Below are 14,706 nucleotides of genomic sequence, written 5' to 3'. Positions count from 1 at the left end.
TAAATGGATGTCCTACTATTGTTTTACCACACCATGTTAATCAATATTTGTATCATTACTCATTACTGCCCCCACCTAGATACTGTCATCTTTCTAAAAAAGAACACGCACATCCTAAGCAACCCTACATCTACACTCATGATAGGGTAGTATGGGTCACCTATCTGGGGTAGGAGAGGAGGATGAGGAGGGAGAGGAGGAGGAGGATAGGGAGGGTGTAATTTATAAAGACATAACTCTAAATAGAGTAACGACTTCAGACAGGCCATTCTTTAGCAGCCTGGCAGCGCGAGCCCCCTCTGTAACCATGCCAACAGAACACTCTGACTGTGCCTTCTCAAAGTGAGAAAGAGGGATGTGAGCAGAAGAGAAAGAGCATAAAACAAGGAATGGTTTACTATGACATATAATTACAGGATAAAAGGGGATTTCGATCTTTTTTCAAATGTCTAGCCCTCTCAGTGGCGGTAAACAAAGATAGAAAGAATAGTTACAGAGTTAAAGGGTCAATCTGCAGTTGCTACATCCATTTTGGACATATAAATTAATGTTATATACCTATTGATTCATGAAGAATATATCACTTATATATATTCATGAGCTTAGTTCAACTGTCATACGCTTGTTTTACTCCAATGTTTGTAAACAAAGTAAATGTAAACAAACATTATATCCTCAAATCATTTTGATATCATGGATGGTCAGTCCTTGCACCCACAGCTCTGTCTATGAATTTGAGAGAGGGCACATTTCCCCAGGCCGATGACCTTTTACCAACAGAGACGTGGTGTTGGCTTTGTTATTGTTTAAACTGCGGATTCTAGCTTTAAAGAAAGACAAACATAATCTGAAAATGAAAAGCTAATCCAAAAATTATGCCTATCCTCGAATGACCAATGACCTTTATTTACATCTATTTATACCCCAGTATTAGCCAACTTTTATGTTTTATAAGTCACTGTTGTCAAACTAGAGGGATTTAAGGTCGATTTACTCAATCATATTTGGAAATATTATCCAACAGGATAAAACTTTAATTTCAAATCTTATAGGAAAAGCTGTAGGAACTGCTTGTGGGAAATCCCTTAAACATGTAAGAATAAACACTGAAGCTATAGGCTGTCAATCCACTCATGATGACACAACTATAATCGTCCATTTAATGTTTTTCTACAACAGAGTACTCTCGCTTCGTCAAGGAAGTGGAGTTATGGTGTGCTCAGGGTCTTAGTGGAATGATGAGTAGGGCACATGTCATGCGATCAGAAAAACGTACAGTTCTGAATATAACTACACTTCTCTGAATGAGGGAACGAGGTATAATGTACTATGGGGAGTCAACTGCCAATCATATTCACCTGAAGTGTCTAGGTCGGTGCCATAGGCTTAGACACTGTTCTGAGCTGACTCACGCCTCTCAGGAGCCGCACCAGCAGAGGATGACACCTCGGGGTAGAGCCGTCAATCCCTACATGAGACCTACCCCCCCACCCCACCCCACCTTGCCCTCAGAGCAGCCGCAATTCATCGAGGCATGGACTTTACAAGGTGTCGAAAGCATTCTACAGGGATGCTGGCCCATGTTGACTCCAATGCTTCACATAGTTGTGTCAAGTTGGCTGGATGTCCTTTGGGTGGAGGATCATTCTTGATACACACAGGAAACTGTTGAGTGTGAAAAACCCAGCAGTGTTGCAGTTCTTGATACAAACTGGTGCAACTGGCACTTACTACCATACCCCATTCGGGGGCACTTACATTTCTGGTCTTGCCCATTCACCCTCTGGATGTCACACATACACAATCCATGTCTCAATCTCCTCAAGGCTTGAAAATACTTATTTAACCTGTCTCCTCCCCTTCATCTACACTGATTGAAGTGGATTTAATAAGTGACATCAATAAGGGATCATAGCTTTCACCTGGATTCACCTTGTCAGTCTATATTATGGAAAGAGAAGGTGTTCTTATGTTTTGTATAGCCTCTTGTAGAGGGTGCACGTGACGACTGTATAGTTGTATTCACGTTCGAAGCCGTCAAATTCAGCCTTCAGGGGCCAAAACCAGAGATCCCATATCTGCGTTCGTGGGTGCCAAACTTTCCTGTGTGCCTGGGACAATAGATTCCGATGACACGGAACCCTCCATGGGTTCCCGCCCAACAGAGGTATGATCTCTGGGAACCAGGGTTGTCTGTGCCAACGGGGTGCCACCAGAATCAACAACAGACCCTCCTAACGGACCCTCTGCACGGTGGCCTGAATCAGGTCCCCTGGAGGAAACACATAGAGCAGGGTCCCAGGCCACTGATAAGGGGCAGAGGCCACCAAAGCATTCGTTCCTAACGGAGTGCCCAGATCCCTTATTGAGAAGAATAGACAACAATGCGCATTTTCTCGTGATGCGTAAAGATCTACGTTGGGCCTGCCGAACTGACCCCATATCTGGGCAACCACCCAGGGGTGCAGTCTCCTCTCCGTAGAGATAGGACCCCCTGGAAAGTAGAACCGCGACCACATTGCGAAATCCAGAAAGATACTTGCCCTGCCCGAGAGGAAATGTGCGCTGCTCCATACGAGCAGATAATAGGCCAGGTGATGTTGATGTACGCCACCGCTGTCCTGTTGCCGGACCTTATCACCACATGCTGGCCCTCCAACATCGGAAGGACACGCCTCAGCGCTAGCAAACCTGTCAGTAGCTTTCGGTAATTGATATGCAGAGCCCTTTGTGCTGTTGACCAAAACCCCTTTCCCGAGTAAACCACACATGGTGCTCCACATCCCAGTAAGGATGCGTCTGTCATGATCATCCTTCGGGACGCTATCCGGCCTATAAGAACTCCATGCAATATCAGTCGATGGTCCGTCCAAGAAGTCAATGCCCTTAGGCACGAGGAGGATACCTTGAGCAACCAATGGCAGTGGTGCGATGCGTCCAGATGTATTTCAATCACCCAGAGCTGAAACAGACGTATCAACAGAAGTCCAAGAGGCACCACAGGTATCACAGGGGCCATCAGACCCAATAAACACAGGCACAAGCGAAACGGCACTGAGTGCCCCAGTTGAAACCGTGGCAGACGGAGCCAGATGCATGATTCAGAACCGAGTCCACAACATGCCCCAGAAACTGAACGCACTGAGCTGGAGTCAAACTCATTTTCTTTTGGCTCACTATGAACCCCAGAATATGAGAAAGCAGCGTGGCAGTGTGGAGCTCCACCTGTTCCCTCGACTCCGCTACAACCAGCCAATCATCCAGAAAGGTCAATACTCAGATCACCTGCCACCGCGTCGGTGCCAAAGTTGCCTCCACCACCATACAAAAGGTGTGAGGCAATAGGGAGAGCCTGAAAAGCAGGACCAGAAACGCATAGGCCACACCCTCGAAATGAAACCTCCAAAACTTTCTGTGGGGAGGATGTATAGCCGCATGACATTACGCATCCTTCAGATCTATGGACATGAACCAATCACTGGGATGCACCGACTGCAATCGCCGGTGAAGTGTGAACATTTTGAGCTTGCAAACTTTGAGGTGCTTGTTTAAAACAAAATCAAAACAATGCGCTGTTGTTGTACCGCGTTCTGATACCCAACCCACACCAGGTTTGGGGACTTCCGCAACCAGTAACTTTTCCCAGGACAGTACAGCGGGACAGACGCAGCACAAAATCAACTGTAGCATGGATTTTCTTGAAAAGCAATGAAACCGGCTTCGCCATCTCTACAGTCCTATTCAGCTGCAGCAGCAAATCGATATGATACATCTGCACCATTGTGACCACATTCAACAACCGGGCTGCCACACCCTCAGCCTGGTACACTTGTCCAGCTGATCGGCCGGCACACCATGCTAGGATTGGCCCCCTTCTTAGCCTCTGGAGCTAAGTAACTCGCCAGCTTTCCATCCATCGGTGGTGTGCAAACTAGCCCTGCCTCCTTCATACCTTCTACGTTCATGAACTCGCCATAACCTGGTAGCATCAGCCTGGCTGAATGAGGGGAATCCCAGGTTACCTTTAGCTCATCAGCTAAATCTTTAAACAGGGGTAAGCAACGCTTCACCGTTGCAAGGACAGGAGGTAAATACCTTAATCCAAACCTGGAGGAACTCCACTGTGAGGGAGAAGACGACTCCCAGGTGATCTGCCGCCCTACAACACAGGCGCATTAACCAACAATGGTTCACTCTCCCCGACAAATCCAAAGCCGTGGCTTTAGGCTGCCCAGGACTGATGTCATTCAATTCACACACTGGAAACCCTCCAGATACAAGGGATAGTATATCCGGAATCCGGATTCTGAACACTGCCTGAGAAACTGGAATGAGCCTCACTCGGCTGGGATGACACCCCTATCAACACTGACCACTGCTGTTGCTCTCTCCCAGCCTCAGACAACCCCATTCCCATGGTCGCTTCACTGGAAGAGCCTTTGCCAGCAGGCCCAATCTTTCTCACAAAGTCAACTTGACCCCCAATGGAAGTTGAACCCAGCCAGAGACAATAGTCACTCAAACTGCTCTGAGCCTTCCACCCCAGGCAAACAGGACATCACTCGTGAGTTTTTAATTTTCATTGTGAAACCACATGCCCGGCACGGTTGGAGGTTCAAACTCAGCTGGTTAACCTTTTTGAACTTACTCTTACCACTGACCATCCTACCCAAGCAAGGAAGTATTAGCTACACAAGCAGAGCAGAAAGTAGTTCGCTTTTAGCAAACTCAAAAACTGAGACCAAGACCCAAAACTCGCAACATCTAGGGCTCTCAAACTCAACTCTGGACCTGAAAGCCATTTCCACTGCATTTTCCCATTGTTCCTCTCTAATCAGGGAATGATTTAAACTTGGGACACCAGTTGGTGCAATTCATTATCAAATAGAACAGAAAACCAGAAGATTTCGGACCTCACAATAGTTGAATACCCCTGATCTAGAGGGATGAGTACTCTCTCCCCACTAACAGACCTAAGTCAGAGCCGCATCTTGTCGTCTTTGTGTGCTTGAAAAGTTTGTAAACTGCGTGACACATTCTTCCTCCAGGCGAGCTGAAGAATTGAGGAAATGAATGCGAGCCCCCCGGTATTATAGCCAGGAAGGCGGTGCTTCCGACGGCAGGCTCGGCATCCATTGGCCTGTTGGGCGTGATTTAATTTTTCTTAAGGTGAATGTGATTGGTCGCTTACTCCCCAGAGTATGTTATACCAAGTGACTGCATTGTGACATTGGGCGCGTTTGAGTGGTAAGCCCAAAGTAGGCGACTGTAGACAGAAGTCGACAAGTAATGTTGGGGGAGGTACATATGCACAGACAACTAGTCAGACAACTTCTGCTGTTTCTAGGAAATGGCAGACATGGCATTCACTTTTGTTATTGCCGATGAAGTGGATGCTATTGATTTTCCACTTCTCCTACACAAATCTCAACATGATCAACATGGTTCAAGGAATGAATATCCTGATAAGGAAATTAGATATCAGCCCAAGTTCTTTCTAACATTCACAATACTTTTTTGTGATGGTTTTCTCAAAATATAACCAGCTAGTGAGTGCATAGGCAACTAGAACGAGAACATGGAGGTGTTTTTGGAGCATATGGGATATGCTCTGTTGTTTGCCATTTCTTCATGCCCTTGTACCTTCCTCATTATTATTTGTGATTGTGCACCATGGAATTGAAACAGATGTGATTAAATGGAGTCCACCAAGATTCTTACTGTATGGTACATGTTTGCATGTCAGCATCACATTATCCATTATCCAAAACAGCCTTTTGGCAGGTAGCCTAGTGGTTAGAGCAATGTACAAACGTCGTTCTGTCCCTGAGCAAGGCAGTTAACCCTATGTTCCCCAGGCACAGAAGACGTGGATGTTGATTAAGGCAGCTCCCCCGCACCTCTCTGATTCAGAGGGGTTGGGTTAAATGTGGAAGACACATTTCAGTTGAAGGCATTCAGCTGTACAACTGACTAGGTATCACCATTTCCCCTAATTCTCAACCTGTATGTTGCTTTTGTCATTAAGCATGTAAATAACAGAATTTGATTAAATCACATGAAGGACAAAACACTCACTGTACAGAAAAAGATAACACAATACATATATACCAGACTACATGTCCATCAGTTCACATAAATGACTGGGTGAACACTATGAAAAGGATTAGACTACATGTCCATCAGTTCACATAAATGAACAATATGAAAAGGATTAGACTACATGTCCATCAGTTCACATAAATGACTGGGTAAACACTATGAAAAGGATTAGACTACATGTCCATCAGTTCACATAAATGACTGGGTGAACACTATGAAAAGGATTAGACTACATGTCCATCAGTTCACATAAATTACTGGGTGAACACTATGAAAAGGATTAGACTACATGTACATTGTTCACATAAATGACTGGGTGAACACTATGAAAAGGATTAGACTACATGTCCATCCGTTCACATAAATTACTGGGTGAACAATATGAAAAGGATTAGACTACATGTACATCAGTTCACATCATAATTACTGGGTGAACACTATGAAAAGCGATAAGCCAAGCAGTCAAATGCACTTGGTATTAACCCCACGACTGGTGTCTGGGCTACTTGCTCATTTATATTTCATTTATTTATGTTAGAAATGTGGATCACATGTAGGCCTTTGTACATAGATTGTAAGGATGAAGATGTATTTAAGCTCTAAATAGTCATCCAACCAAAACAGTAAACATGCATTGCTAATAACCAATGAAGGGTGGCGACATCAACCATTTATGAGCATGTAGTGCCTTTTGAGTCCAAAAAACAGAACAAGGTTGTGTCCCACAATGCTTCAGTTCCTGCTTCAAGTTGCAGTTGGTGAGGAGAAACTGCAGAAATTTCCAGTTGACTGCAGTTGAAAGTTTATGAACTTTGTTCACATGGTTGTTGTAAAGGTCATGCAGTCGACATGTAGTCGCAAGTGGAAAAATGCATATACCCTTAATGCAACACATACTGAAAGGCGGTAACCAACATTGGTCAACGTCTTGACAAAAGTGATCAAATCTGATGAAATGATGATCACTAAAACAGCCCGATTCCTCCTTAAAGAACTGATAGTTTCCTCTTAGTTTAGACCGCCATCGTGTGGTCAGTTAGCATGCAGGCATAATGTCAAAAGGATTTTAGAGAATGAGAATAAAATGAGAATGAGAATAAAAAATGAAAGTATGCTTGATTCTGAGGCTTGTCAGTGAATATGAGTGTGTTTGTGTGTTAATAGATGAATGATGTGCTGCTGTACACCTACCCTCAGCAGGATGGGAAATACAGACTGAAGAACACCCTCCTACTGACTGGGATGAAGGTCAGAGTCCCCCTCCCCATCACTCATTCCCCTCTCTCACATTTTTTCCCCTCTCGCCCCCATCTCTTGAACTTTGTCTCTATCTTTTTCACTCCCTCTCACTTATTCTTTGTCCCTCCCTAACATCTCACTTTGCCACTCACCATCCTCTCTCTCTCTCTCTCTCTCTCTCACACCAGCCTCTCAATCTCGCTTCCCTTTTTAAACCTATCTGTCCTCTCTCTCACTGATTCCTCATCAGTCTATGTCATGGGCTGTTGATGATTGATGTTCCAGGTCAGTAAACCCATCATAGAGGATGTGCAGAACGCTCTGAGGATCGAGGGAGCAGACATCTCCATCACCTTGGCAGCCAGGTGCGTCACACTAATACATACACCTTGGTCGGTATAATGATTGGGGTTCACAGTTCTCGTGGTCACCAATTTTACCGTCTCAACAGTGAATGAAGTGTAGTGATGCCTCTTGTGCCGGGCTTCTAGGCTCTTTTACAAGTAGTGCCAGTGTTATTTTCCTGACCACATATCTAGAACACTCCGGGCCATTTATACCTCAAAAAAGTAACAGAGTCAAACACCCCACTGAACACACACTGGTTGAATCAAAGTTTACACGTCATTTCAGTAACATTACGTTGAATCAACGTACTGTAGAATAGATGTTGAATTGACGTCTGTGCCCAGTGGGACATTACTGGTAAATGAGACTACGTACAGTAAGAGGGCTTAATGACCTATGCTCTGTGTGTCCCTGTGCAGCTCCTGTAGTGAGAGAGAGGACTGGTTCCACACTCTGAGTCGGACAGTGTCTGACCACGCCAGAGGACCTGGAACTTTCAGCAGCTGCTCTGGAGAGGTGAGGACGGCTTTGACTGGGAGACGGTGCCTACATTAAATGTCATGTTAGCAATTTTAGCAATAACATAGTTATGCTCCCCACTCAATGACAGTAGCAAACCAATAGTCATACATTTTCTAAAGTTACATAGCATTGCAAGTGTCTGTAGGCTACATTGCAGCCTGTCTCCTTAGTATGACTGAAGTCTAGTGTGGTAGCTGCATGTTGAAACTATATTATCCTTTCTCTTTCCCAGGCCAGAGAGCGTCAGTGGCTGTCCCTGGGGGAGAAGGCTCCTACTCTGGTGCCTGTATCCCATGTGATGATGTGTATGAACTGCACCTCAGACTTCAGCCTCACACTGCGCAGACACCACTGCCACGCCTGCGGGAGGGTGAGTCTCTCTCACACACACACATGGAATGAAAATCTTTAAAGGAATGGCTATGTTACTTAGAAGCATAGTTTTGTGCAGTATGATGTGGCTGGAGTGTATGGTAGTCTATGGTCTGACCTGTGTGTGTTTAGTGTTCTGACGTGTCCTGGTCTTGGTCTTGCTCTACTCAGATTGTGTGTCGGAGCTGCTCCAGGAACAGATACCCTCTGAAGTACCTGAAGGACCACATGGCCAAAGTGTGTGACCACTGTTACAGCGAGCTCAAGAAGAGAGGTACACTCCGCCTTTTGCCTTTTACTGTTTGTATTGTACTAAACTGTACTGTACTATACTGTACTGTACTATACTATAATGTGTTGTACTATACTGTACTATACCATATTGTATTGTACTATACTGTACTGTACCATACTGTACAATACTGTACTGTACTGCACTGCACTGCACTGTACTGTACTATACTATACTATGATGTGTTGTACTATACTGTACTATACCATATTGTATTGTACTATACTGTACTGTACCATACTGTACAATACTGTGCTGTACTGCACTGCACTGTACTATACCGTACTGTACTGTACTGCACTGTACTATACTGTACTGCACTGCACTGTACTGTACTATACTTTACTGTACTGCACTGTACTGCACTTACTGTACTGTACTATACTGTACTGCACTATACTGTACATGCCCCCCTTGACTACTGGAGCACATTGAATGTGTGTGAGTCCAGTATTAAGGTGATCTCTGCCGCCATAGGAGGAGATGTGTCTGGGGCGAGTGGTACTGACAGTCCTCGTTCTAACCGTCGCTCCAGCCGCCCACTCTCTGCCGTCTTCCAGAACATTCACCCTCCCAGCCTGTGGAGACACCGCAAGGGCACCGCATCTCTGAGCCAGGTATCCACACACACACACCACTCCTATTCTACCAAATGAGCAGGGAATTGGTTGAGGTTGACATTGACATTGCGAAAGTAATTGTCCACATCCTGCTGTAGCTACATTACTCAGTCCTGTACTGTTATCCATTTGAAAAGTTGTCCTTTATTATTGGACCCAAATTACGATGTTAGAATTATAAGATAATTGTAAGAATCGATCATTGTAGAAAATTATTATAGAAAATTCAGCAAAAATATAAATCATTTTTGTCTTCAATTCATGCACCTGTACTGAGTAAGTGGCAGTATACTTTTTGCTGTGCACTGTTATGTATGTAACTAATGGCTGTTCCTGTGTTGTCTCCAGGCGAGTGTGTCAGAGGAGGGCTCTATGAGTGGTACTCTACAGCGCAGTAAGAGGAGCAAGAGGAACTGGAAGAGGCTGTGGTTCCAACTCAAAGACAAGGTGCTTTACACCTACCAGGCCCGCGAGGTGAGGGGGAACACACGCTCCCCTTAAACCTGAACCCTCACACACACCTCACCCCTACAACACCTCTCCCTGTAAATCTGTAACTTACACATACCCAACTCAGATGGAGAAAGAGCATTGAGTTTCTCTAGTATAGCTCCACTTTCTTAGTTTCTGAATGCCCACAAAACTAGGGGACTATGGTACATGTATTCACAAAACTAGGGGACTATGGTAAATGTATTCACAAAACTAGGGGACTATGGTAAATGTATTCACAAAACTAGGGGACTATGGTAAATGTATTCACAAAACTAGGGGACTATGGTACATGTATTCACAAAACTAGGGGACTATGGTACATGTATTCACAAAACTAGGGGACTATGGTACACGTATTCACAAAACTAGGGGACTATGGTACATGTATTCACAAAACTAGGGGACTATGGTAAATGTATTCACAAAACTAGTGGACTATGGTACATGGGGAGGCAGGGTAGCCTAGTGGTTAGAGCAAAACTAAGGTTGGACAAAACCCCGATGACAAGGTACATGTATTCTGCCCCTGAACAAAACCCACTGTTCCCAGGCCATCATTGAAAATAAGAATTTGTTCTTAACTGACTTGCCTGGGTAAATAAAGGTTAAAAAAATAAATTAATAAATGTATTCACAAAACTAGGGGACTATGGTACATGTATTCACAAAACTAGGGGACTATGGTACATGCATTCACAAAACTAGGGGACTATGGTACATGTATTCACAAAACTAGGTGTGTAACTGTAACTGTATTTGTAACGAACTGTTCAGTATGGGGACATCAGTTCGGTCCACATTGTGAACCTGAATGAATACATAAAACAATATATTTTAAAAATAAAACCCTAGGCAAAACTGCTGTAAATCTGATCTGAAAAAAATAATTAGAGCCTATGCGCACTTTGTAATCAAAATTCTAATATTTATTGCCGCATTTCAAACGATCCTTTTGTGAGATGGAGCCGGGAACTAGTTCTGTACGATGGAGAGTGGTAGGGTTAATAAACCAGGAGGATCCATCATAGTTTAAATCTCCAGTTTGGGAACATTTTGGCCTCCCAGTAAATTACAACAGCGATGAACAGAGAGATGATGTTGCCACTGCTCAACGAGAATAGCCTATGCAGCTACCAACACCTGAAAGATGTTGACACATTTATGCCGACATCACCCCAGTATTCCTACCACCGGATGCAGACAGAAACGCAAAAAAAACATCAACATAACATTTTCTCTCCACTCTGCATTCAAGCAGCCCCTCTCAACTGATTCTGATCAGGCCAAAGAAGAGAGATAGGTAGTATGTTTATAGCCTCAGATATGCGCCCATTCTCTTTGGTTGAGAATAGGGTGTTTCAGCATTACTAGCACACTGGACGCAAGGGAGGGGTGGGGGCTGCCCCCCAGCCCTGAGGGGCCCATGCGCCTATCATTGTTCATAATGCTTCTGAGGTAGTTCTCTCACGTGTTGCGCTTGCTACAGATGGATGAACCTCCAGGGCTATAGAGAGCTACTTAATTAAAACATCTTCTTATGAAGTTAAGGATCGGCCCCTTTTTTTTACATTTTCGCTTAAATGACATACCCAAATCTAACTGGCTGTACCTCAGGCCCTGAAGCAAGGAATGCATATTCTTGGTACCATTTGAAAGGAAACACTTTGAATTTTGTGGAAATGTGAAAGGAATGTAGGAGAATAAAACACATTAGATCTGGTAAAAGATCTAAGAGAAAAAACATTTCTTTGTATTTTTTTGTACCATCATCTGTGAAATGCAAGAGAAAGACCTTTATGTATTATTCCAGCCCAGGTGAAATTTATATTTTGGCCACTAGATGGCAGCAGTGTATGCGCAAAGTTTCAGACTGATCCAATGAAACATTGCATTTCTGTTAAAAATGTTGTATCAAGACTGCCCAAATGTGCCTAATTTGTGTATTAATAACTTTTCATGTTCAAAACTGTGCACTCTCCTCAAACAATAGCATGGTATTATTTCACTGTAATAGCTACTGTAAATTGGACAGTACAGTTAGATTAAATAAAAGGTTTTTGCCATTATCAGAAATGTCTGTATCCTGGAAAATGTTCTTGTTACTTACAACCTCATGCTAATCGCATTAGCCTACGTTAGCCTACGTTAGCTCAACCGTCCTGCAGGGGACCCACCAATCCTGAAGAAGTTTTAACAGTGACAGCCCATCACATTACCCCGGAGTGGTAATGAGAATTAACGCGCTAGAGACACGCCCCCTTTATGAGAGTCACACAAGTGCCAATCTTTTTCTCTTTGTTAGAAAACATCATAGCATAGGCCTATACAATGTCTGAGCCATGTTTACATATTGATTTCACATGCATATTGTTTTTTTTATTTTTGTGTTGTTGAGTAATGTGTTTTCATTTAAGAAAATACCAAGTGTTGATTTTCCTGATTGTACTCTCATCAGACATGATATGACTCATGATCACATATGGAAACAGGAATACCAACACTTTGTATTTGATTAAGTAAACTGTTGGCATTTCATCCACCCTGAAGACTATGCTGGTCTCTTTCTGTCTGTATGACTGACTTTCTCTCTCTCTCTCTCTCTCTCTCTCTCTCTCTCTCTCTCCCTCTCTCTCTTCTTTCTTTCTTTTCTTTCTTTCTTTCTTTCTTTCTTTCTTTCTTTCTTTCTTTCTTTCTTTCTTTCTTTCTTTCTTTCTTTCTTTCTTTCTTCAGGAGAAGGTGGCGTCTGAGAGTTTGCCTCTGTTGGGCTTCACAGTGAAGCTGCCTGACAGGCCAGGTGGAGAGGAGACAACCAACGTCTTTGAGCTGTACCACAAGAAGACCCTGTACTACACCTTTAAGGCCGAGAACAACCACACTGCTGAGAGGTGAGCTCTGCACTGCACCTTTTATGACCACATGATCTGACCAGGAGAAACTAGGGGCCCAAGTTATAGCCTTTATCCTTTTACTTAGTGAGGTAGAACTCCTGGCCCCAGTTACAGGCCTCATTCAGTAACCTCATAGGTGTGACTCACATTGACAACAGCATCAACACAACAATCATATTGTTATTACAATGTTATTACAGTCAGCACTTTCTTCTCTATCCAGATGGGTGAATGCCATGGAGGAAGCCACAGTTTTATAGCAGTGGCCATCTTGGGTGGTTTGTTGAGACTGTGGTTGCGTTGCACTGCTCAGACGTTGCATGTATCAACCAATGATTGCGTGCCACGTCATTGACTGTGTCATCGACTGACAGATTACTATAACATATGATGTGGTTGGCTGATACGTAAAATACCTATCCAGGCGTTATAAGATCTGGCAGGCGTCAGCAACGCCAGGACAGAGGAACGCGCCCTATAACTCACCTTTCAGACTTACCCTGGAGTCCTCGCTGCCACTCTCCTACGACACATCCCATCCCTCAGAATGCCTGAATGTAAAACAAAAAGGGAAGAGGAGGTAGATGCTCATTTTGTGTTTAGTCAGCTGTGATGGTTGTGTGTTACTGTGTGGACTGGGAGAGGAGAGAACAAGACATGGTGTTCTTAAAGGAGGGGACACGCTCACCTACTTTGTCATCTTCCAACGTCCCCATCCCGCTGCTACAGCAGGTGTGATGCCTAGAGCCAAGAGAGAAGCTGTCCCAGATACGTACCCTTCTGGAAAATTCCACCAAGGCTACATATGACTCTCCCTCCAGTTTTTCATGGCATTAACCACTCTGGATTACTTATACAAATGGAATGAAAATTACATTCACATTTTTTGGGGATTTCTTATTTTATTTTAATTAAGAACACTGTAAAAACAATGTAGTTGTTTCAACTAGTTATTATTAAATAACAGTTTCCACAGACGTTTCGGGCAGAGTGTTACCTGAACCCAATTTTTTGGGGGGCACAAACTTGATTACATTTTGCATGTTCATATATACAGGAATTCATATCAAATAAAATAACACTTTATTGATCACATACACATGGTTAGCAGATGTTAATGCGAGTGTAGCGAAATGCTTGTGCTTCTAGTTCCAACAGTGCAGTAATATCTAACAAGTAATCTAACAATTCCCAACAACTACCTAATACACACAAATCTAAAGGGGTGGATGAGAATATGTACATATAAGTACAGTGCCTTGCGAAAGTATTCGGCCCCCTTGAACTTTGCGACCTTTTGCCACATTTCAGGCTTCAAACATAAAGATATAAAACTGTATTTTTTTGTGAAGAATCAACAACAAGTGGGACACAATCATGAAGTGGAACGACATTTATTAGATATTTCAAACTTTTTTAACAAATCAAAAACTGAAAAATTGGGCGTGCAAAATTATTCAGCCCCCTTAAGTTAATACTTTGTAGCGCCACCTTTTGCTGTGATTACAGCTGTAAGTCGCTTGGGGTATGTCTCTATCAGTTTTGCACATCGAGAGATTGAAATCTTTTCCCATTCCTCCTTGCAAAACAGCTCGAGCTCAGTGAGGTTGGATGGAGAGCATTTGTGAACAGCAGTTTTCAGTTCTTTCCACAGATTCTCGATTGGATTCAGGTCTGGACTTTGACTTGGCCATTCTAACACCTGGATATGTTTATTTTTGAACCATTCCATTGTAGATTTTGCTTTATGTTTTGGATCATTCTCTTGTTGGAAGACAAATCTCCATCCCAGTCTCAGGTCTTTTGCAGACTCCATCAGGTTTTCTTC

At 43.5% G+C, this 14,706-nt stretch overlaps 1 protein-coding gene across 2 annotated transcripts in view; it reads left to right on the top strand.

Moving 5' to 3' along the window:
- Nucleotides 1–14,232, top strand: part of LOC135539967 (FYVE, RhoGEF and PH domain-containing protein 5-like) — a 63,671-nt gene extending 49,439 nt beyond the window's left edge. For both annotated transcript variants that reach the window (XM_064966243.1, XM_064966244.1), the window contains exons 13-21: nucleotides 7,267–7,350; nucleotides 7,627–7,706; nucleotides 8,109–8,205; nucleotides 8,444–8,581; nucleotides 8,755–8,857; nucleotides 9,353–9,492; nucleotides 9,844–9,942; nucleotides 12,721–12,875; nucleotides 13,102–14,232. In XM_064966243.1, coding sequence (XP_064822315.1) covers nucleotides 7,267–7,350; nucleotides 7,627–7,706; nucleotides 8,109–8,205; nucleotides 8,444–8,581; nucleotides 8,755–8,857; nucleotides 9,353–9,492; nucleotides 9,844–9,942; nucleotides 12,721–12,875; nucleotides 13,102–13,138 — 933 coding nt within the window. In that variant the 3' untranslated portion in view covers nucleotides 13,139–14,232. The remainder of the gene's footprint in view (nucleotides 1–7,266; nucleotides 7,351–7,626; nucleotides 7,707–8,108; nucleotides 8,206–8,443; nucleotides 8,582–8,754; nucleotides 8,858–9,352; nucleotides 9,493–9,843; nucleotides 9,943–12,720; nucleotides 12,876–13,101) is intronic.
- The last annotated feature ends 474 nt before the right edge of the window (nucleotides 14,233–14,706 follow it).

This window comes from Oncorhynchus masou, chromosome 5, assembly GCF_036934945.1.
Source record: "Oncorhynchus masou masou isolate Uvic2021 chromosome 5, UVic_Omas_1.1, whole genome shotgun sequence".
Classification (NCBI taxonomy): Eukaryota; Metazoa; Chordata; class Actinopteri; order Salmoniformes; family Salmonidae; genus Oncorhynchus; species Oncorhynchus masou.
Note: the sequence above shows the minus strand (reverse complement) of the source record. Positions and strands in the feature narration are given on the sequence as shown.